Source organism: Corythoichthys intestinalis, chromosome 7 (genome assembly GCF_030265065.1).
Source record: "Corythoichthys intestinalis isolate RoL2023-P3 chromosome 7, ASM3026506v1, whole genome shotgun sequence".
NCBI lineage: Eukaryota > Metazoa > Chordata > Actinopteri > Syngnathiformes > Syngnathidae > Corythoichthys > Corythoichthys intestinalis.
This window is the reverse complement of record NC_080401.1, coordinates 6,749,342-6,774,766: the sequence shown is the minus strand read 5'-3', so window position 1 is coordinate 6,774,766 and position 25,425 is coordinate 6,749,342. Positions and strand designations below refer to the sequence as shown.

Genomic DNA, 25,425 nt, shown 5'->3' with positions numbered 1-25,425 from the left:
CTTCTCTATTCCACTGACTCGAATACTGCTCAGAAAATGTCAAATTCTTTGACATACAAGTTCTTTTTAAAGTAACGGAAATAGTTACTTTCCCTGGTAACTAGTTACTTTTACTATAGAGTAATTCAGTTACTAACTCAGTTACTTTTTGGAAGAAGTAGTGAGTAATGTAACTAATTACTTTTTTAAAGTAACGTGCCCAACACTGCAGATAACTAAACTATTGAACTGTTGAACTATTTGCGCACATAACAACGAGGAAGGCTCTCGATTGCTCCCGGTTGAATGAGGTGGCTCCCAGTAATCTGATGAGTCCTGATCAAGATCGGTCATACTTTTTTCATCATCTTCATCGCTGGTTTCAACCTCGGGCTCAGGAGTAACGCAACGTGAGCTCCGCAGAAAGCGTATGGAACCTGACGCTATTGTGGCCGTCACTGTCTGTCTTATCAATATAGATTTTTTTGAATCCTTCTTTGACGATGGTTTTGTTTTCTTTTCAAAACACTCCTCCTGTGTCGTTTGCCTTTTTTTCCGATTGTTCTTCACTTTTTTTCAAATTCTCACGGGTCTTCACAAGATGCCTCCAACTTCTGTTTCCTGACTATTTTCCTTCACTTCCTTTCTTGGCCCGAGATGAGTTCTTACCAAATGCGCTACTGACCTCCAGTGGCCAGTTTTATTGCTTTAAAATGGGTTTTGAGCTTTGTGCATTGTATCTTTGATAGATCGGAACCTATAGATGCCTCTTGTCAAAAAAAAAAAAAAAAACGCAAAAGACGTATAAATATGTTTTTGGGAAACTGAAGCAATTAAAAATACTTCGGTCTGTAACGACCCACAGCAGCAAATTTGGCTGTATCTGGTGTCACTGTTAGGACCAGATAATGAAGCTAGCTGTTGCTGAACTAGAGACCAGTTGAAATGCTTTGGAACACGGGCACATAAAACACAGTCTTAACATGTTTTAATGGAGTTGGGGGATGGCACATGATGATGTAGTTTTAACCAGCACAACTCAAACCAATGTTGACTCTAAAAGCCCTGAATACCTATACCAGGCTGGGCTTCAGAGCATAAGGACTTAACATGGTGGTCTTGGCTATCTGTTGCCGAAACAAAGGCTCAGCAGAGTCACGATGGCAGTCGCAGTAATGTGTTGCCAAAACAAAGGCTCAGTACACCTAAGTTTGCAGTCACATCGCAAAACATTAGGCTAACCTTAGTTACAGCGAACTCCATGAAAGGTGTGCACTCAAAGTTCATAACATTTAGCAAATATCAAATTACACAGCGCTTTCATCAATACACTGTACAACAAATATATTTGATTGAGAAACACTGCACTTTATAGCTTTACAACGGCCTGATACATAAACACAACTTTCCTCAACCTCCAGTAACTCTAACAACCACTGCCCGTGATGTTATGCATTGATTTGACGTGTGGAAAATGAATGAATGTTGTCATGTAGAAAATTGTATTGTTGTGGAGAATACACTTAGGTTCAATGTTTAGATTTCTCTTCCACACTAAATGCCACTAAGTGTCCTCCAGTGGTGTTGTGGAAATGGTTATGCTGTGATTCTAGATTATTTTGCAGTGAATTTAATGTGCTTACACGATTAAAGCTTGTTTGTGTTTGCTTACATGGAATTGCTGTTATGGATTTGATGCCAGGTAGGAGTAGACAAGCTTCAGTGAATTGCTCTGGCAAGAATAAGCTTTTATGCCATATATTCTCTTTGATCGTTTTCTTTTTGCTTGGAATTGAAAGTCTCAATCGTGGCTTCGTTATCTAGTGTAAATCTTAAAATGTAATAACTAATTTATGGATCAAGTGGACCTTAGACTAGAAATGCATTTGTTTCCTTTTCTCCTTGAAATTATAAGAAAAAAACATCTGAAAAGTACACAGATGTATGCTAACCATACAGTGTAATCTACTGTACTTGTAATGTTTAATAACCTTTTTTAGGCAAAGGCACATGCTTGAACTTTTGGAAAGGGTTGTATCTCGTTACACAGGCATAAATCTAACAGCGTTTCAGGAAAAAAATACAAATGTCAAATGTGCTGTGGCGCTCTGATGGGTCTGCTTTACGGCCTCAGGACCTGGATGACTTACTGTGATTCATAAACCCACGAATTTAGCTCTTAACCAGAAAATTCTTAATGAGAATGTTTGGCAATCGGTTAGTGATTTCAGGCTAAAGAAAGTGTCATCCTTGATAGCACACTTTCAGATCCACATAAATATTATCAGCTGTTCGGCTTATTTTCACCGTCGTCGCCCTTCCACCTCACCTAAAATAATTGCAACTCTGGTCCAGAGCCTTGTCACATCTAGCCTCAATTATTGTAACTCTCTATTATTTGTTCAAAAATTTTCTACGGAACGAGCGTGACGGGGTGAAAATCGCAAACCCTCTTGTGGCGAAGCGACACACAACGTTCGTGCAATCAAATAAAAGAAAGAAAAGAAGTTTTGGAGTGGCCAAGGCAAAGAGCGGATTTGAATCTGATTGAAATGCTGTGATATTACAAGTCTGTCTATGCTGAAGGTGACCTAACTTTGTTTATTGTACACATGTCAAGAAGACGATGGTGGAGTAGTATGTAGAGGTAAGAGTTTATCTGTGCTTTTCTCAAAGGGCCGAGCTTCTGAGGAAAAAAGAAATGCACCATTCAGACAGATAATTACTTCCTGTTTACCACTTTAAAGCTGGATGACTGCCTGGGAAAGTATTTGAGCCTTTGGGACGGTTAGATTTCTGATTTCAGTTATTGTCAGGTCATGTTAGCTGTGATTTCTGAATCACTAGTGACCTGAGGCAAATTGCAATGATAGAAGCTATTACTGGGATAAACCCTCCAGTAAAATTCCAAGTAGTTATCACTTATATAAAGTTTCAATATACGTAGGCTTGTTTTTTAATTGAGTGAATATTCTAGTGTTTTATTGGTTTACTTCATATTTAAAGGTGTGCTATTCATATCTATATGGCGGAAAACTTTCAGGTGACTTGAAGTTCCGCTCTGAGAACCCCAAATTTGGCCAAATTTCAAAATTGTCCTATATGCATATGTGATGCGTTTTTTGGAAAGTTTAAAATCTCAATTTTCTGGGGGATGAAACGTTTTGAACAGGAGGCCATTAAAAAATAAAAATAAAATAAACAGCAAAATCCCAACTGGAAGTGAGCGCATGTGAAAGCGTAACTAAAGACGCCATGGTTTTAACGAGATATTATCACGTACTTACCTCTTTCTGATCCAAAAACTCCATGTAGCATGTATCACGGAGTGTCAAGACACAGCTGTGAATGGCCACAGCCGGATTTTGTGGGTGAAACATGGTAATATAACAAGGGTCGTGATGCAGAAATCGCAGACATCAATGAGTGGTCGAGATATTCATTTTCAAACTGTGGGGTAAATAGGTATTTAGTAAACCACTAATTGTGCAAGTTCTCCCACTTGAAAATATTAGAGAGGCCTGTAATTGTCAACATAGGTAAACCTCAACCATGAGAGACAGAATGTGGAACCCCCCCCCCAGAAAATCACAATGTTTGATTTTTAAAGAATTTATTTGCAAATCATGGTGGAAAATAAGTATTTGGTCAATACCAAAAGTTCATCTCAATACTTTGTTATGTACCCTTTGTTGGCAATAACGGAGGCCAAACGTTTTATGTAACTCTTCACAAGCTTTTCACACACTGTTGCTGGTATTTTGGCCCAATCCTCCATGCAGATCTCCTCTAGAGCAGTGATGTTTTGGGGCTGTCGTTGGGCAACACGGATTTTCAACTCCCTCCGCAGATTTTCTATGGGGTTGAGACCTGGAGACTGGCTAGGCCACTCCAGGACCTTGAAATGCTTCTTACGAAGCCACTCCTTTGTTGCCCTGGCTGTGTGTTTGGGATCATTGCCATGCTGAAAGACCCAACCACGTCTCATCTTCAATGCCCTTGCTGATGGAAGGAGATTTTCACTCAAAATCTCTCGATACATGGCCCCATTCATTCTTTCCTTTACACGGATTAGTCGTCCTGGTCCCTTGGCAGAAAAACAGCCCCAAAGCATGATGTTTCCACCCGCATCCTACACAGTAGGTATGGTGCAATTCAGTATTCTTTTTCCTCCAAACAAGAAAACCTGTGTTTCAACCCAAAAAGTTCTATTTTGTTTTCATCTGACCATAACACATTCTCCCAGTCCTCTTCTGGATCATCCAAATGCTCTCTAGCGAACCGCAGACGGGCCTGGATGTTTTTTTTTTTTTAAATAAATAAATATTAGACATCCATTAATGATTCTCAGCTAAAAATGACAAACATTTCGAATAATAAATATGATTACTTACTTTCTTTTTATGGCTAGGTTGAAACAAAAGTGGTTGCTCGACGTCTGTAAATGGGGTTTCCAGGGTAAAACGGACAAACTAAAAATAGTTCAGGGACTTAATGCGCCACGAATCTGCTATGGCAGCATATAGACATATTGTTCTATCAAACACAACAGTTCTTTTGGCTTAAAATACAGCAGTTTATTTTAAAGACGGGTGCAAGAGCAGAGGCTAATTTTGTAGCTCTCAGCTACGTTTCATGTACGTAAAATGCGTAGCTGATTACAGCTACATTACCCTATGTAATAATACTTCTTTTCTCATAGCAATAGTACGACTTACCTCTGGTCGTCTTTCTTTTTCCTTTTATTTGGCCCTAATACGTACTACATTAACACAACACAAATAGTCCTTCTGTTAACGGACCCATTACAAGGAGTAGGGGGGAATTCTAATAGCCATTCGTGAACTACATTTCTACACAAAACCACATCGAGGTACCATTTAGCTTAGCAGGGAGAGGTATGAGAGTCATTTTTCGAGTGTCCCAGAGCTCGCAAAACTTGAAAGAAAGCGCATTTATCAAGGTTTTGTCAGTCGTGATTGCGTATATCCATCTGCCAAACCAGCCTGATAGCATAGATATAAGTGTACCTGGCCCTCTGCTATTGGGTGCGTTGTTGATGTTAGCGCGGCAGCACTTGGGCCCTGCCTTTTGGGGCAGATTCATTCAAACTTGCTGTTCCGTCCAAGAGGTCCACTGCTCACTTTTGCCAAAAAGTCCGATCCAAAATACTGTAATGCCCCGGATGGGGGGGAAGAAGGAGGGGAGTCATTATTGGCTCAACCACTTTATTGTGGCAACAATAATATAGAAAAACAATGACCCAAAAACAGTGGGATGCCGCGACATGTGACTGCTATCTCTCGCTATCTCCCCCGTTCTCCCATTCTTCTTACTCGCTTCCCTCTACGTCACAGCTCCCCAGTCTGATCGTCTCCTAAAGGGCCGCGCATAGTTACAGACCTTACAATATACAATGAATAAGTTGCCGCTTAACCCTTCACATTAGGCCTTTGAAATGGCCTTTAAAAAAAAAAAATCTCTTTTGCAAGGCGTGGCAGCTTTTATTTTGGTGTGGCGGTGCGCCAAAATCTTTTTTTTTTTTTTTGTAGGGGAAACCCTGGGGATGTACCGAAAGCAAATTATTGGCCAAAACCGAATACTGGAAACACTTGGCCATCTGATGGAAATTTGAGTTTGTCCTTCACAAGCCCCCCCCTTTTTGAGATGATTAATTTTCAATTAAATTGTACAATATGAATTATTATTTTATTTGCTAATTTTCGTAATTTTAATTTTAATCATTAACTTCCGCCTGGGTATCTACGGGAGGAATGGTGGTATCATTATCATTATCAAGTATGCAAACATCTTCCAAAATGTTCTACGACCTCCGCAGCTTGGGAAAGTTGAAGTCACTCCCGGCCAGATTAAAAGGCGACTGGCAGAGGACGTGTGGGAGTCGTGGAAAAAAATTGACAAAAAGAGGAAGTGGTCGTGCCATAAAATTTTTGTACTAAACCAAAGCAAATGCAGATGTATGCATTTATATAGTACATTATTTGTTTACAGCTCGCTTGATTAAAGTGAATGATTAAACTCCGAATTACTCACACATGGGCTCAAATGCACTGTACTCGATGTGATGCTGGACATCCATGGTAAGCAACTTCAGAATGAGCGTGTAGCAGTAATGAAGCAAATGTATTTTCCTTCATTTAACATTTTACCTTATATATTTCTTTTATACCTCAACATCCAAACCGCGGACATGCTGGCTGTGAGCCAGTAGTGTTGCTAAAAATTTTTTGAACAGGAGGCCATTTAAAAAAAAAACATAACAAAAAAAACCCCTAAACCCTAACTGGAGGTGAAAGTATGAGAGAGCATAATTAAAGACACCATGATTTTAACGAGATTTTATTGTGTACTTACCTTGTTTCGATCCAATAACTTTGTGTAGCATGTATTACCGAGTGTCAAGACACAGCTGTGAATGGCCACGGCCAGACTTTTGGGGGACTTTATGGGTGAAACATGGTAATATAACAAGGGTCGCGATGCAGAAATCGCAGACATCAAGGAGTGGTTGAGATTTTTTCATATATTTACCATTTTAAACTTTTTAAAATATCAGGGAAAATGCGACAGTAACAAAAAAAAAAATACATTTAAGCAACATTTATGAGGTAAATATCCGTGACTTTTTTACAGACGGCATTTTTTCCATTGTGACATAATTTGTTTAAAAGTTTAAAATATGCGAGTGAATATTTTTATTTATTTTTATTTTTTTAAATCAATTAATGATTTTAAGCTAAAAATGAGACATTTTGAATAATAAATTTAATTACTTACCTTCTTTTTATGGCTGGGTTGAAACAAAAGCGGTTACGCGGTGACTGTAAACGGGGGTCTCATGGGTAAAACGGACAAATTCAAAATAGTTCGCGGGCTTTATGTGCATGAAACTGCAATGGCAGCATATAGACATATTGTTCTATCAAACACAACAGTTCTTTTGGCTTAAAATACAGCAGTTTATTTTAAAGAGGGGTGCAAGAGCAGAAAGTGCTTTTTCAGCTTTGTGTTTTCCGCCATATACCATTATATATGTATATAATACATTTATATTTCAAACACACAAAGGTGCACGTGCACACACACTCACACACGTACACAGAAGCAGAAGCACTGCCAGTGTAAGTAGCTTTCAGCCAAAGGAATGTAAACAGCATAAACTGAGCTTCTGAGCTTTAACACTGGCAGATAGTGTGCTCAGACAAACACTTGACTGTCTGAACCTTAGCGGTCAAAGGTCAGGAAAAAAGAAAGTAAAGGCAGACGCTTAGTCGCTTGGACTGCTTTCACTTCTTCAGACAATTGAATTGTTGGTTTTACATTGAAACTCAATCTTCAGAGTGGTGTAATTTACTAACAATTTTTTGTAACAGATCTTTATCATTAGAATGATTACTAGTGTTGCTACAGTCACCTAAGGGATACATCTTTTAATCCTTTTGTTTCCCTCAACCTTTGGTGGGTGATGTGAGAGAAGCTCAGCCAGATGGACACTCACAGTGCTTCATTTCAGTTTATGTCCTGTGTCACATGGGTTTAACATAAAGCACATGTGCATTGTGAAACATCTGTGAATGTGAAACAATTCGTCCAGCAGCTTCATTGAGAAATTTATGTGCTCAGATTTGACACATGGCAGGAGACATGGCCACTATGTGTCTGCATGCCTTTGTCTCAGTATTTGCAGTGAGCAGAAGGCAGGAGTGGACGCACATGCCCTAACAGAGAGGCCATAGAAGTCCCATAATGACCACCACTACCACCATCATCACCCCCTTTTCTCTGTTGCCCATAAAAGGTCCCATGTAACCTTTGACCCCAAGTCCCCCCGTTTCCCCCCTCAACCCACGTAATTCATTCTGATTGGGGGAAAATGCTCACAATGTCCGAGAATGAACAATGCTCAGTGGTCAGTCAGAGGAAAAGGGTGGAAGGGAGGTGGGTTTTAATCTTCTAACTCTGTTCTCCCGCCCCTTCGTTCTGTCCCTTCCTCCTAGGAAACACAGAAGTCGAGTAGTGTCACAACAAGTAGGAAGAAACAGAGAGCTTATTTTTCCATCTGTGGGACGAAGGAATTGGCCATGGCGATGCGACGATCCAGCCTTGACAAAAAACTTGAGTGAGACAGGGTCAAGTTTCTTTTTAGCGTTCTACAGTGAAAGAAAGTGTAGTTGTAGCAAGTAATCCATTTCCAGTGGAAGCCAGACTGTACAACGCAGAGGGAAGCATAAAGAGGCAGGGATTTGGAGACAAACAGGAAACCTGCATAATGTCACATCATGACCGCGTCTCTTGGTATGTATGTGCTCATATGTCAGAGATTCCAAGTCCTATCCTTTCTCTCTCAATAGGCCTTTTCTCATGCTTCCTTATACTCATATGTATGCATTTTTTTTCAGTTTTTAAGTGTTTATTTTGGCATAAAAGTGCTCCTTATCTAATTCTGAGATGTACGTAAAGCTCCCCAACTTTGTTTGAAATTTGTCATTTGTTGTTGATATCATTATTGGTTTTTGGCAGTGTTTTTATGCAGTGTTTTATTTCCTTCCTGTCGTATGCCACTTATTTTTACCCCAGCTAGGGACCAGCAGTGACTGGGTATTGGGATTGAACGGGAATCAAACACCCGCAATTTTGAGTTAAAATTTAATAATATGATAAACAGTAAGCTAATTACTCACAGTATATAGTGGCCTTATCCATGAAATTACAATGCCCAAAGCCCTGTACAGGTTAACATTCACACACCAGTAGGTCTTTATCATTTCCTCAGGCAACTCTAACTTCACTTCCTCTGACCCATGTTTAGTCTGGTACACAAGATGTCACCTAAGACAAGCATTGAGAGGTTACTCGTTTAAAAGGTAGTTGTGATGCTGACTTGGCCAGACTTCCTCAGGAAAAGAAATCCTTGAGCATAGACTTCATAATACATTGACATGACACGGGGTGCAGGGCCGATCCGTAGGGGGCCTATTTTCAAAAACAAATATTTTTCCAAATATTTTCTAACCAAAGCTGCTACCGACCTAAAACCAAAACAGGCACCTATCTTAGCCATATATGAGTCTCCATGAGCAGCGGCATCAAAAAATTCAAAGTTGTTCCCTTATAAAATCCTGATTCATTATTTGTTATAAAGGTATAACAAAACTTAAAATTGCTATAAAATTCTCAGATTTTACACGAGATACACAAAAACCACCAAATACAGAGATAATCACCTATATTTTCAGGATCAACAGCAATATTTAACATATCATATAACTTTTTGCCCAAAATAGCAACTTAAATTTTTTTCAACAGCCAATCAATCACTCAATTTTCACATAAGAAACTTAATACTTGATGAAAACATTCAGAATCAATTATAAATTATTTTAAAATAGATTATTAATAAATTCTATATACAATCACAACTTATTAAAGAATACAATAGCTCTTTATTGCCATTATACAGTTGTATAGTTAGTTATATAGTTGTAGCGAATGAGGCTAGCGGCCGCCTGACGTAAACAGAGCATTTCTGGTGAAAATTCTTGTGAAAAAAATGTTAAATCCCCAAATTCTTCATAGAGATGGACATAAAACGGTCTCGATTCTTGGTTAAAAGTAAAGAAACAGTGCAGTTAGCGTTTATTTTACGTATAATATGTCGAAGTACAATGCTACTCTGTTAGTGAATGAGTCTAGTGGCCGCCTGACGTAAACAGAGCATTTCTGGTGAAAATTCTTGTGAATAAATGTTCAAATCCCTGAATTCTTCATAGATATGAACGTAAAACAGTCTCAATTTTTGGTTAAAAGCAAAGAAACCGTGCAGTTAGTGTTTATTTTACGTGAATATTTCGAAGTACAATGCTACTCTGTTAGCAAATGAGGCTAGCGGCCGCCTGATGTAAACACAGCTTTTCTGGCGAAATTCTTGTGAATGAATGTTCAAATCCCCGAATTCTTCATAGATATGAACGGAAAACAGTCTCAATTCTTGGTGAAAAGCAAAAAAAAAAAAAAAACGTGCAGTTGGCGTTTATTTTACGTAAATATGGCAAACTATGATGCCAATGCAGTAGCGGCTGATTTCTCCCATTGATTTTTTTCACAACGTTTAAAAATGCATGCATGGTACGAAAAATATAATAATTACCTTGAATCCTCGAACAAATCACTCCTGAGACAATCCTTCCTGTTTGTATGTGGTACAGCTTTCGTACTTCTTCCAAAATCCAAGCATAAATCCAGCTTGGACATGAGCGTGTGCTGTCTTCAAATGACTATTACTAAATGAAGCTAAGCCCCCTATGATAAGGCGTGTCGCAAAGAATGACGAAGTGTCAGGTCAAAAGAGTTTTGAGGTCTATGCCTTGAGTCTGACCTAATTAAATAAAGACAAATAAGACATCATTACCGGAGAACAGACCTTGGGTCAGTATGTCCCTAGGGTCAAATTATTTTCACTCATTGATAGGTGCAGCATCATTTTTGAAGAGGCCTGTTTCATGACAGTTATTTATTTATTTTTACGGTAACACTTTACAATAACGGTCCCTTAATTACATTAGTTAATGCATTTTAAGACAATAACTAATGTTTAAGTAACTTTATAATGAGAGGTGGGAATCTTTGGGCACCTAACGATTCGATTACAATTACAATTCAGAGCCTACGATTCGATTATAAATTGATTATTGATTCTCTATACATGTGATATCTTCTATAGCATTATGTGGACGTAGTTTGTAGCGGCTGTCGGCAGCAGTAAGGTATTATTGTATTTTTTTTTTTTTTTTAATTTTTTTTTTTTTTTTTAAATCTAGCGGCATGAGTTGAGCCAGAACCGTGAGTAGAGCATTGTCATTACGCAGGTTATGACAAGTATGATGTTTACTCTTGGTCCGTTCCTCATTGCGTCCCGAAGACCGCACTGACTGTGTTTTAGTTCCGCTTTATTTGACGTATTTCAATAATCGGAATTTGGATGTTTGTGAATCGTTCCCGAATCTTCCAGGACCTAGTCACGAATAATCTAAGAATCGGAAATTTTGCACACACCTAATCATGATAATTCATATGTTGTAATCCCTTATCTAACATTAATCAATATATTAATTAAAATGAGTTAATGCATAAGATGTAACCTTGAATAATGATTTTATTATTTTGAATTGTTATTGTTTTCAAGTCTTTGGTTGTGATTGCTTCAACTTAGTTCATTTGAACTATTAATGGTTCAGCATATCTGCTACCCAAGAGTTACATGTGGTCCACTTACAATAAAGGTCCAAAAAGCATTCAGTAACGGTTAATAATGGTTAAGCATTTATCATCTAATCTAGGGGTCCAATTTGATTCTGATTTTAAATTTGAGAAGCAGATTTCTTGTGTTGTACGGGACTGTTTTTATCAGCTTTGCCAGATTGCTAAGGTGAAATCTATTGTTTCACACTCTGATATGGAAAAATTGATTCAAGCTTTTGTCATAACTCGGCTGGATTACGGTAATTCTTTGTATGCAGGTGTCGGTCAGGCGGCACTGGCCCGTCTGCAACTTGTACAAAACTCTGCTGCTCGACTCCTAACTAGAACCCGCAGGCGCGAACATATCATCCAGATTTTAGCATCTCATCACTGGCTCCCGGTACATTACCGAATACATTTTAAGATATTATTATTTGTTTTTAAATGTTTGAAAAATCTTGCGCCGCCATATCTGTCAGAACTGCTTCAGCCTTACAGTCCAACCAGAACCCTCAGATCAGCTGACCATCTGCTTCTAGTAGTCCCAAGATCAAGGCTGAAGCTTAGGGGTGACCGTGCATTTGCGGTGATGGCGCCCAGGCTGTGGAACCAATTACCACTTACTATTAGACAGGCCCCCTCACTTACGGATTTTAAATCACGCCTTAAAACATTTTATTTTTCTTCAGCTTTTAATGTGCAATGACAGTTTATGAACTCGTCTTTTATTTATCTTATTTTATGTGTTTGTTTTATCTTTCAAAGTTGACTTATTTTGCTGTGTTATGCTATGTAAAGCACTTTGGTCTCCTTGGCGGATTTTTAAATGTGCTATACAAATAAAGTTGATTGATTGATTGATTGATCATTTCTTAGTTAAGGGACACATGCGCTACATTTTAACGATAAACGTCCAAACAGTGTTCAGTAGTTATTAGCTATAGTTAAATAATACTTATGAGGCAGCTGTACGCATATTTTAAAATTAATATTAGGTAACTAATGTTAAATAGTAATGTACTTAAAGTTAGGTTCGCAGCACCCAATGGCTCACAGAGCAATGTTTCCCAAGTTGGGAGAATATATTCACTTACTCAGACCAGCATGCATTAATAACTGTGCATTAATACACTAATGTTAATTAATGTTTGCATTATATTCATTTTTTAAATAGTACTTCACCAATAGTTTAGTTACTGTCTGGTTATGCATTAACTAAATTTAATTAATGTTTGACAAGGGATTATATGAATGATTATTATGTTACTCAAACATTATTGTCTAAAAATGCATTCACGCATGTTAATTATAGGACCCTTATTGTAAAGTGTTACCATTTTTACTTTTACTGTGGTACAACAAACAAAATGTTAGATTTTCATTGGTTAAGTTTCATGAAATCCCAATGAAATTTTAAAGAACATAAAACAAACTGACTGCTTTATTTTGACTTTGATTGACCGTTTAAAAGTATAGGAAACTATAGGACACTTATTCTTCATTAACATCACTTATTCTAGAATTCAAATCTATCTTTACTATTAAATCCATATTTCTTTTGGGGCATTAAATCGTGTGATGATAACAGTTTTAGACATGTTATTCTACTTTTCTTTTCTTTTGTATGCATGCTAACAAAAACGGTCCAAACCTTTGCAGGAGAAGTTTTTTTTTTGGACCACTCCTAGAGTCTCGAGTCTTCCTGTGAGTAATTCATATCGCTACACATCGAGATGGCATGACGAATCCCGCGAGTAAAACCCAGAAAATGTTTGCAATATATGGCGAGGATAGCGTGATGCTATATTTCCGTGTTCAGAGTGGTGGCGAGGCTTCCTGGAAGTTACGTCACGAGGTAGGGGTCGGCAGGACGGCGCGTCCCTCGTTGCTATGGTGTTGCTATGGCCATAACTCAAAAACTACGCGGTCAATTATTATTATTATTTTTTTAAGTGACTTTTTGAGAGAGCGAATGACGCATTTAATACAATTCAACTGAGTAAAACACTTAAGAGCGAAATCTGAAAACCTCTTCAGTTCCCCTTTAACTAGTTGGAATAAAGCGGTGCCTCCAAACCACAATTGTAAAACCTTATTCTCCATGATTCCCTAACCAGATGGGCAGAGACTCAGGAATTTTGAATATGCTGAAAAACAAGGGCAACTGTCTGGAAAGTTTTTTGCACAGAATATATTACATCTTTTCATGGATTTGACTTGTAGGCATTTTACTACAACATCAATTTCATATGCACAATATTGATCAACAAGAAAAAGGCCAAACCTAGGAGGGTTTATAGTCGTATTATACAAAACGAATGTATTAACCTTTTATTTTGAAAACTAATCATCAAATAGACACAGATTACCATTTTAGTGTCACTTTTTATTCTTCCCTAATTTCTTTTTCCCCTAGTTGTGTCCTGTCACCATTTACCAGTTCCTTATCACTCCAGGGTGTTATTTCTCACTCTCCTCAGCTGCCTGTAACTTGGCCTCCTCTATGCCAGGCAGGCGGGCCAACAAAGCTGTCTGCCCAAACACCATGAGAGGACAGTGGAATCTGATTTACACATGCCTACTAGACTGCTCTGTTGGGATACTTGGCAGCTCTGAATTGGAGCTAGAGGGAAGCCACAGCAGGCACTGGGGTTGATTGACTTTTACGGAGGTCAGGCCATCCAAAACTGATCGCATTCTCATGCAGTGCACTCTCAGGAGAAAGAATTTGCCCCCCCCCAAAAAAACAAATTAAAGCAGCTTTTATTTCCAAGGTTTCATTAAGATTTAAGTGATTTGCATATTGTTTATTGTTATCCTTATTTTCTTCTGTGAATGTCTGACGTATGTTTTCGTATTATACCTTAGGTTGAGTTGATTTTATGCCACTGTCAAAGGTATTTCATTTGTTAACACTGAAATTAGTCACTGCCCATGCTAATGATATTTTGGAATTAATCCTATCCTCTTGTCTGAGAAATTTCAACGGGTTCAGTAAATTATTAAAAAAAAAAAAAAAAAAAAAAATTAGGACTGTCCTGATCCGATCACATTATCGGGAAACGGGCCGATCTCGCCGTTTTTCAGAGGATCGGAATTGGGTGAAAAAGATCATGTTTTTGATTTAAAAAAATTTTTTTTTTTTATGTTTTTCTGATTCATGCTCGTACAGCCTCTCACCCTGACTCCTGCTAGCTAGGCAGTGTGACCAATCTTGTTTTTTTTTTTCTTGGTTAATGGTGCAGCTGGTGTTTGGTACTTAAAGTTAACGATGCTTGACAGGTTTGTAGCTGGCTCGGTAGCGCTACAATCAAAGGCACAAATGTGTTAATCATCGTTTAGTTTGGTCCACACAAGTCTGTGGCAACGAGTCAAGTGAGAGGCTGTTCTCGGCAGCATAAGCGTCGAAGCATGAGTGAATTTGAGTGGACTCACTCAATGAAGCATTTAATAAAGACAAGTATTTTTTTTACGTTATTCTTGTTTAAAAATAATTCTCATTATGAAGGCGGCATGGTGGGACTGTATTTAGGACGTCCACCTCACAATTCTGGAAGTTGGGTTCAATCCCAGCTTCAGCCTCCCTTTGTGGAGTTTTCATGTTCTTCTCGTGCCTGCGTGGGGTTTCTGCGGGTTCCTGGCCGAAAAAAATGTGCACGGTATGCTGATTAAACAGTCCAAATTGTCCTTAGGTGTGAGTGTGTGTATGAAAGGTTGTGTCTATAGATGCCCCGTAACTGGCTGGAAACCTGTTTAGGGTGTACCCTGCCTTCTGCCTGGAGTTAGCTGTGATTGGCTCCAGCACTTCCGCAACACTCGTGAGGATAAGCAGTTTAGAAGATGAATAAACTACAGTCCCTGACAAAAGTCTTGTCGCTTATCCATTTTGTAGAAACAATTGCTAATAACCCGACTTTTGATAATTCAATTGGTTTCAGAAATTACTCATATAAAAGCTAAGACCCTCCCAAGTTATGTTGAATATACAAAAATATATATATTTGTGAAATATCAACAAATCTTAGCTGCCTCTTACATTCCTAACCATAAAAAGGGACAAATTCTGCAGCAGGATGGTGCTCCATCGCATACTTCAATCTCTACCTCTAAGTTCCTCAAGGCAAAGAAGATCAAGATCCTCCAGGACTGGCCAGCCCAGTCACCAGACATGAACATTATTGAGCATGTCTGGGGTAGGATGAAAGAGAAAGCATGGAAGACGAAAGAATGTTGATTAACTCTGGGAGGCATGCAAGACTGTTTTCTTTGATGTTCCTGATGACTTCATCAATATATTGTATGAATCCTTGCCGAAGCACATGGATGCAGTCCTTAAAAGCCCATGGAAGTCATACAAAATATTAAATTTGGATCTCACAGCACCACTACTTAATTCTCCTATGTAACATATTTTTGTATTTGAAGTACATTTTTTGTTCAATTTTCACACTACTTTCTGTAGGCAACAAAATTTTTGTCTTATCAAAATTTGACCTTTATGTCTCCATTAAATGATAAATATTTTTTCAGTGAAACAAGTATGGTTTTTTACATTCAGCGTCATTTGGGAGGGTATTAGCTTTCATATGAGCCATTTCTGAAACTAACTGAATAATTAAAAGTCAGGTTAATAGCAATTGTTTCTACAAAATGGATAAGCGACAAGACTTTTGTCAGGGACTGTATATGAATGTTATGGAGAGTGATTAAAAGTATGATGGTTATGGTTATGGTGTTATACTTATATAGCGCTTTTCCACCTTTCAAGGCGCTCAAAGCGCTTTACACTATCTCACTATTCACCTATGATGTTAAAAGTCATACAGTGAAAAATGTGAGTATGCCTACATTTTGTGTTGGTGCACCTTAAAACAAAAGTTAGATGCAACCAATGCAAAAAGTGTGGATCCTTGGCAATACGTATCGCAATGTTAATATTTTCCAATATCATTCAGGCCTAATTTATACGTTCTTTTACTTTTTAAGAGCTAAAAAGTAACTAAATAATCCAGAAATAAAATGGCAATGCCAGAAGATACAAAAATATACAGTGGTACCTCAACATACAAATTTAATTCGTTCCAGGACCTGGTTTATAAGTGGAAATGGTCGTATGTCGAGCGGGATTTTTTCCCATTTCCACATTTTAATTCGATTAATTCGTTCTGCAGCCCAAAAACCTACGCTAAATTCTTCATAAATACTGCAGGTACAATTACTTATTGCAATTAGACATAGCAAAACAAATTAATTATGAATATATATCAGAATAATAATAATAATGATAAACGGAAATTTAAAAAAAAAAGTTTTTATTGTCATCTTAATTTATAGAGCGTGGCGAACAGGGGTGGGAGAAGACGGCGGGTGCATGTGGATACGGTGAGCCTTGTTCTGTATAATTTAACAAATGCACCTAATAATTCCTTGTTTCATCACCTGTACTAATCTTCTTGGGACCTACAGTATGTTGATTTCTCTCACAAGAAAATCTTCCGTGCGTCCGTCTTGCGGGAAACATTTTCTTTTTGGTATCGGATCGGGACTCGGACTCGGGTGCAAAAAATATGTGATCGGGACATCCCTAATATTTAATCCGTATAACATATCCTAAATGGGTTCTTAGCATATTGCGTGCTTAAACTGTACAAATTTGTGTCGGATTTTGTTTGATGTGTAGGGTTATCACTGATTGCTGTCATGTTGCTTTGCAGGAACAGAACATGTGAACATGTTTCTTTTTCAGTCAGCCTTAAGCAGCACTGTGTCGCAGCATGTGATATTTTTCCACACTTTTTCAAGCTCACACGCTTAAGCAATACTGATGGGGTCAGTGACTACAGCAACATTAGGGCAAATATTTTTTCCTGTGTTCAGCATTTTACAAGTAGATTCTGCTTGACAGTTTTAGTTTGAGAAGTATGGTTATTCATAGCTTTTCCAAATAGATAAGAGTTGTAGAGTAGATATTGGCTAAAAGAGGTTGACAGGAACACGTTGATATGTCCATCCTTCCATCCATTTTCCCCCCACTTATGTGCCATCTGGATGTGGGTTAAGTTAGTGGAGCTTGGCCCAGACTAAACCCAGATTTGTGTTCTCTCTGAAGGAAAGTGTGTAAAAAACAAAACACAAGCAAACAAGCGTTTGTGTGCCTTCAAAAACACATAGTATTTCTTATACATGCAAGGTTTTCTTAGAATACAAGAAAAACAATGGCAATAATTTATTGATGATAGTTCCTGCTTGTCCACATTTAAGGCTTTTCCCAAGCTTGGATAACTGCAGTGGGCACATCGGGTGTAATTTGGACAAACAATTACGTATGAGCAGAATTTCATAGTGGAGCCACTGTAGCCTAGGTTACCAACAGCTGCCATACGCATTATTAACCTACAGGCAGAGCTGGGTAGAGTATCCAAAAAATGTACTCAAGTAGAAATTGCATTATTTCCTATTTTCATGAAGTAAAAGTAGTCAGCCCAAAAATTTACTTTTGCACAAGTAAAAAAGTATTCAGTGAAAAGAATACTCAAATAACAGGTAACTGTTTATAATTTGGTTTTAGTCAATGGTGCACTTTCTTCTCATCACAACATCATCTACTGTATATGAACTGTTTTTATACTGTACTTTAACCTATTACATGACCATATGATATTAGGCCAAATAAATACACAAAAATTCAGATGGGAAAAATCTACAGAAATGAAACATCACCTGTCCAAAGAGCATAAGTGCCCTATAATGGAGAAAACATTTTCTACCATGAAATTAAAATCATCATATATCTGGTTTTGCGTGTTCTATTTGTGCCAAATAATAATTGGGAGAGAGGTTGAAAGCCATGCTTTAGAGTCATGTTGACAGCAGCTTTCAATGTAAAATGTTTTTTTTTTTTTTAATTTATTTTTTTAAATATGTATACAGTGTGGCAAATCAGTATTTAGTCAACCACCAATTGTGCAACTTCTCCTACTTGAAAAGATTAGAGAGGCCTGTAATTGTCAACATGGGTAAACCTCAACCATGAGAGACAGAATGTGGAAGAAAAAAATAACAGAAAATCACATTGTTTGATTTTTAAAGAATTTATTTCCAAATTACAGTGGAAAATAAGTATTTGGTCACCTACAAATAAGCAAGATTTCTGGCTGTCAAAGAGGTCTAACTTCTTCTAACGAGGTCTAACGGGGATCCACTCGTTACCTGTATTAATTGCACCTGTTTTAACTCATTATCGGTATAAAAGACACCTGTCCACAACCTCAGTCACTCACACTCCAAACTCCACTATGGCCAAGACTAAAGTGCTGTCGAAGGACACCAGAGACAAAATTGTAGACCTGCACCAGGCTGGGAAGACTGAATCTGCAATAGGTAAAACGCTTGGTGTAAAGAAATCAACTGTGGGAGCAATTATTAGAAAATGGAAGACATACAAGACCACTGATAATCCCCCTCGATCTGGGGCTCCATGCAAGATCTCACCCCGTGGTGTCAAAATGATAACAAGAACGGTGAAAAAAAATCCCAGAACCACACGGGGGGACCGAGTGAATGACCTACAGAGAGCTGGGACCACAGTAACAAAGGCTACTATCAGTAACACAATGCCCCGCCAGGGACTCAAATCCTGCACTGCCAGACGTCTCCCCCTGCTGAAGAAAGTACACGTCCAGGCCCGTCTGCGATTCGCTAGAGAGCATTTGGATGATCCAGAAGAGGACTGGGAGAATGTGTTATGGTCAGATGAAACCAAAATAGAACTTTTTGGTAGAAACACAAGTTCTTGTGTTTGGAGGAGAAAGAATACTGAATTGCATCCAAAGAACACCATACCCACTGTGAAGCATGGGGGTGGAAACATCATGCTTTGGGGCTGTTTTTCTTCAAAGGGACCAGGACGACTGATCTGTGTAAAGGAAAGAATGAATGGGGCCATGTATCGAGAGATTTTGAGTGAAAAACTCCTTCCATCAGCAAGGGCATTGAAGATGAGACGTGGCTTGGTCTTTCAGTATGACAATGATCCCAAACACACAGCCAGGGCAACAAACGAGTGGCTTCGGAAGAAGCATTTCAAGGTCCTGGAGTGGCCTAGCCAGTCTAAAGATCTCAACACCATAGAAAATCTGTGGAGGGAGTTGAAAGTCCGTGTTGCCCAACGACAGCCCCAAAAGATCACTGCTCTAGAGGAGATCTGCATGGAGGAATGGGCCAAAATACCAGCAACAGTGTGTTAAAAGCTTGTGAAGAGTTACAGAAAACGTTTGGCCTCCGTTATTTCCAACAAAAGGCACATATCAAAGTATTGAGATGAACTTTTGGTATTGACCAAATACTTATTTTCCACCATGATTTGCAAATAAATTCTTTAAAAATCAAACAATGTGATTTTTTTTTTTTTCCCACATTCTGTCTCTCATGGTTGAGGTTTACCCATGTTGACAATTACAGGCCTCTCTACTATTTTCAAGTGGGAGAACTTGTACAATTAGTGGTTGACTAAATACTAATTTGCCCCACTGTATTTAGTTTTATTTTTTACTCAGGTTAACAATACTTTTGCCTAAGCCTGTTATTCCAGAGTGTTCTTTTGATCGTGGAAAATATGACATAACAACAATACAGCGTATCACCCGATAGCAACTGGTGAATGTGAGGGAAGCCCAGTCAACGACTTGAAGTCACAAGTCACCGTTCCTAATATGGCGGTGCACTTAAAAATTAAGCTGAGCTATAATATTGAAAAACACAAGAATAGACACATATATTAATATAACACCAGATACTATATTTATCAAATTGTACAGTATCGCTCCAGGAACTGTATTGTTTTTTTGTTTGTTTTTTTTCTAAGATGACCAGTGGAGTGACACTTTGAGAGTGTGTCCAGCATAGGATGGTAGTGTGTAAAATAACTCTGCTTGTTCCAGTAGAAAGGTGAAAACAACAAACACAGAGATTACAACCGTGCGGTGGAATGTGGAAACTGAGAAATAAAGAGTGTTGTATGGCTCTCACCAAAGCGATGCTCTTGATGGGCACAACATGCTTCCAAAAGACTTAGCCAAGCTGATTCCAGACTTGAAAGTACTTGATGTTTCTGGAGGTTGGCGAGGAGAGAATTAGTTGGGTAACCAATCCACCAAGTGCATAGAATGGAATGTATGAATGATATACATACATATGTCAGGTTTAAGTATAGGTCAAGCTGTCACAATAACATATAGCTATAATAATAATAATACATTTTATTTGTAGAGCGCTTTTACCAATGCTCAAAGACGCTTTACAGTAGGAACAGAAACAGCAAACAACGTGGACAGAACAAAACAAGAAAATAATTATAAGTTAAAAGCTAGTTTAAAAAGGTGAGTTTTTAACAGTTTTTTGAATGTGGGAAGGTCTGAACATGAACGAATGGGTTTTGGGAGTGAGTTCCAAAGGGAGGGGGCGGCAGCGGAGAAGGCTCTGTCCCCCCTAGTTCGGTGTGTTCTTTGTTTGGGCGGTGCGAGGATGTTTCTGTTAGAAGAGCGGAGGTGACGGGAAGGGGTGTGGGGACAGAGAAGGTCTGTGAGGTAGGGCGGGGCCAAGTTATTGAGTGCTTTGTAAGTGAGAAGGATGATTTTGAACTGAATTCTGTATGAAATAGGAAGCCAGTGCAGTTTGTGGAGGACGGGGGTAATGTGGTTCCTATAGGGGGTCTGGGTGAGAAGGCGTGCAGCAGAGTTTTGGATATATTGTAGTTTATTGATGAGTTTGGATGGAGAACCGAAGAGAATGCTGTTGCAGTAGTCAAGTCTGGAGGTTATGAAGGCATGGATGAGGGTTTCAGCAGTAGAGAAGGTGAGGGAGGGGCGAAGACGGGCTATGTTCTTGAGGTGGAAGAAGGCAGTTCTGGTGATATGGTTGACGTGGTGGTCGAATCTGAGTTTATTGTCAAAAATGATACCAAGGTTGCGGGAATGTGTTGAGAAAGGCAGGGTGCAGTTGTTGAGGGTGAGGGAAAATTGACTGTCTATGATGTGGGCTGCAGGGTCGAAGATGATTATGTCTGATTTGTTACTGTTGAGTTGAAGATAGTTTTCTTGCATCCAGGAATTAATTTGACTGAGGCAGTTTTGAAGTGTGGATTGGGTGCTGTGCGAGATTTGTTGTGTGGTTATGTAAATTTGGATGTCGTCAGCGTAGCAGTGAAATTGGAGTCCATGTTTGCGGATGATCTGACCAAGGGGGAGGATGTAGAGAATGAAGAGGAGGGAACCTAGAACTGAACCTTGGGGGACACCTTGTGGTAGGGGAGCAGGAGGGGATGTGCAATGATTGATGGCGATGAATTGTTGTCGGTCAGTGAGGTAGGAGCGAAACCAGGAAAGTGCGGTACCAGTGATGTGTAAAGATTCTAATCTGGAGAGCAGGATGGTGTGGTTGATTGTGTCGAAGGCAGCAGTGAGGTCCAGAAAGATGAGGATGGTGAGTTGTCCGGAATCCAAGGAGAGAAGAATATCGTTGGTTATTTTGAGAAGGGCTGTTTCGGTGCTGTGCTGTGATCGGAAGCCAGATTGAAAGAGTTCAAACAGGTTATTATTGGTGAGGTGGGTTTTGAGTTGAGAGGCCACGGCCCTTTCCAGGATTTTTGACAGAAAAGGGAGATCGGAGATGGGGCGGTAATTGCTTGGTATATCGGGGTCTAGGCCAGATTTCTTTAAGATGGGAGTGATGGCAGCCATTTTGAGAGTTTGGGGGACAGAGCCAGAGCGGAGGGAGGTGTTAATGATGTCAGTGATAAGTGAGGAGATTACAGGGAGACAGTCTTTTATTAGAACAGAGGGAATGGGATCTAGGGTGCAGGTGGTAGTTTTAATTCCAGACATTATGGTGGCAAGTTGAGTGGTTGATATTGGAGAAAGTTGAGTGAGTTTCTTGATCGGAGTGAGCATAGAGGCAGATGGAAGGAAGGATGGAGGGGTACGTAAAGCAATGGGACAGATCCTGGAGGTATTTAGGTTTCTGTAGATGTTGTCTATTTTTGTTTGGAAAAATGAAAGAAATAATTGACACTTTTCTGGAGTGAATGAAGCAGACGAGTTGTCATGGGGTTTGAGCAAATAGTTTATGGTGGAAAAAAGAGCCTTGGAATTATTGGAGACGGAGCGGAGCTGAGAGTTTTTTTTTTTTTTTTTACCACTGTGCAAAACGATTATCAGTCAAAGGTGCGTTTGACTCTTCGAAAGCCTGAGAGAGTAAAAATCATTCCTTGTTTCAGAGTTTGTGTGATGTTGACTGGTGTGGCCATTATTTGGTTGCCTATTGACTGGATACCCTACGACATTGATCGGTAACCCAAAATGTTGAATGAGCCATATTGGACCAAAAAAAAACAAATATGTCTGAAAAAATTAAAAGCCTTACATAAGCCTTATAATGAACACATGCTGTATGTATGTACAGTATTTAAGCTATACATGTATTAGCCTACTATCAAAATGACTAAATTTGCTAACTTGCCTACAAATACATAATGAGCTTTCATCATTAAAAATGTTTATTTTCCCTGCAGTGCATCCTAAAGAGAATGACGCACCACGTGACTACTCTGTTGCACGATGCCGTCTCAAGCTTAACTTTATTACAACATTAATAAATTGGAAGAATGTTTGTGTCATGTTTGTCCTCCTGCACAAACCATATTAAAACAAAAGGTATATTTCCCTCCACCATTTTATTCCATTTTCAAACATTTAAAAAAAAAAACCTCCAGGGATCCACTAGGGCAGCGCTAAAAAGCCACATGGGCCTTAGATCGGTGGACCCAGGACAAGATACAATACATTCAGATGTAACAAACTACAGTGCATTCAGATTTGAGAAATGTGATCCATTAATTCTTATGGTGGGATTAACTGAGTTTATTTACTGATGTGTGCTTTGGTATGACAACTGCTATTTTGACCTAATTACATACAGGACCACTTCGTAACATGGCAGACTATACAGACCCTCTCAGTTAGGGTTAGATAGATGATATGAGACCTTATCTCCAGGCATCTACATTTTAAACACCAATTTTAAGACGTACATAGAAGAGGTTTCATTGATCAGGTGTGTCCTAATTCAGTGATTACAGTATTTAAATATCTATTAGCACTGAATGTGAAAGAAAATGAGGGTTTTGCCTTTCGCAATGCAACTTAAAAATGTAACTACCGAGAAAATCAGAGCTTCCGCTGTGCAAAAGAAGAAATTGTAAAGCTGGGGGAAAAAAAATCAAAACCAGTGAAGGCCATTTAACTTGTCCTGAAAGAGAAATAAGCTACTTGTGTACAGACATCAAGTGGGAAAATCAAGGAAAACAGCAGCAGACCTACTGGGTAAAATATTGTGAGATAATATAGGACAAAAATAATATATTTACGGTTAGAAATGGCCCAAAAAGTTCTGGAAGGTATTTTGGACAAGCGAAACAAAATAAAAACACATACAAAAGGGATAAAAATGATGTTTTGCAAAGCACGCGATCACTACATTAAAGTAATCTCGCGGCATGGCTTCATGAATGCTCTCAAATATAGGAATGCAATAAAGGCACGTGAATATTTTTCACCTGCTCAATGTGATGCTATGTCACTTGTCATTTGAAACAAGGTTTGTCTCAAAAGCAAATTCCTCCATCTCAGATTCCTTGAATAAAATGAGTGGTGGGGGCCCAGTGGTAGGGGTACTGGGGGGCGTGGTAGTTTGTCTGAACAAGGAGCCCTTTGACTCTACTAGCAGTGACTCATGGCACTTCAGGCTGCTTGTGGCCTGAGGAGGCCTGCCTTCATGTCTTCTGCATGACGCACATTGTTGTTTGAATGTCAAGACGCCATAGGATAATGTTTAAGCCTCATTTCTTGTGTCACTGTCAAGTACATGTGATTTAACTCAAATTTTTGTTCTATTAATCAAAACAAACTATATTTATAGTATAGTTTTAGATACTAATGTTCGGACTGACTTAATTTGTTGAATTTGAACTAAAACGATCATCGTGAGGATAAGCAGTACCTGTACCTATAGAATAGCAACTGTTGCTGTAAATAAGGTATAATTATAAATTTCTAATTCTTTGCAATTCCAACGTAGGCTACTTTAGCCCTGTTAGTACCGTAATTTTCAGACTATAAGCCACTACTTTTTTTGCCTCATTTTGAATCCTGTGGCTTATAGTCTAGTGTGGCTTATTTGTTGAGTTATTTGGGTAAATAGGTAACGCTTTATTTGACAGCAGCGTCCTAAGACTGCCAAAGGACCACCATAATTATGACATGACACTGTCATGGGCATTAATGAATGCTTATGACAGATGCCATTAAGTGTCACCTGAAAAATTTTGTCACTAACTCCATTTATGTCCAGCTCGGATCTTTTACATCTATTCAAAAGTGAGATAATTTGCTGGATGACACATGATTCATTAATGCTCATGGTAGTGTCATGTCATATTTTTGATAGTCTTATGGCACCACTGTCAAATAAAGTGTTACAAAATACCATAACTAGCAATTAATGAAACAACTGAAGAAATAATTAGCACAGAACATGAATTTTGATTGTAATTTACATCTGTAGCACTGCAATGCATGCTAGGAGGCATGTTGGAGGACAGTAGTGATGGCCAAATGAAGCTTCTGGAAGCAATGAAGTGTTGCAGCCAATTGGTTCAAAGCTTTGGTTCATTTGGTCTTATGACAGTCTTACGATGCCGCTGTCAAATATAGTGTTACTGGTTAATATCTTTTGGTAAAAATGTTCCATTAAATAGTGGGGACAGCCGCGGCTTATAGTCGAGTGTGGCTAATCTATGAACAAATGCCGTTTTTGTGTCAAATTTGGTGGGTGGCGGCTTATAGTCAGGTGTGCCCTTTAGTCTGAAAACTATGGTAGTTTGCTATCAGACCCCAAAAACCCAAATATGAACATGGCTATCTTACTTTTTTTTTCTAGATTCCCGAAGTTTTCTGGATAGTGCAAACCATACTGGCAGCTCTATTGACGGCGAGCTGTTCAGATCAGACACGCCTGCAAGCTCTGGTTCCTGTCCTCGGATATTTGGTTCCATGTGTTCTGTGTCATCGAGCAGCCCCCTTCCACACATAGACAGGTACACACATCTACTCCTCAAAGGCTTCACTTGGATTT

At 38.8% G+C, this 25,425-nt stretch overlaps 1 protein-coding gene across 2 annotated transcripts in view; it reads left to right on the top strand.

Annotated features, from left to right (window-relative positions):
- Window positions 1-25,425, top strand: part of tns3.2 (tensin 3, tandem duplicate 2) — a 71,497-nt gene that overhangs the window by 24,107 nt on the left and 21,965 nt on the right. For both annotated transcript variants that reach the window (XM_057841168.1, XM_057841167.1), the window contains exon 6: window positions 25,231-25,387. In XM_057841168.1, coding sequence (XP_057697151.1) covers window positions 25,231-25,387 — 157 coding nt within the window. The remainder of the gene's footprint in view (window positions 1-25,230; window positions 25,388-25,425) is intronic.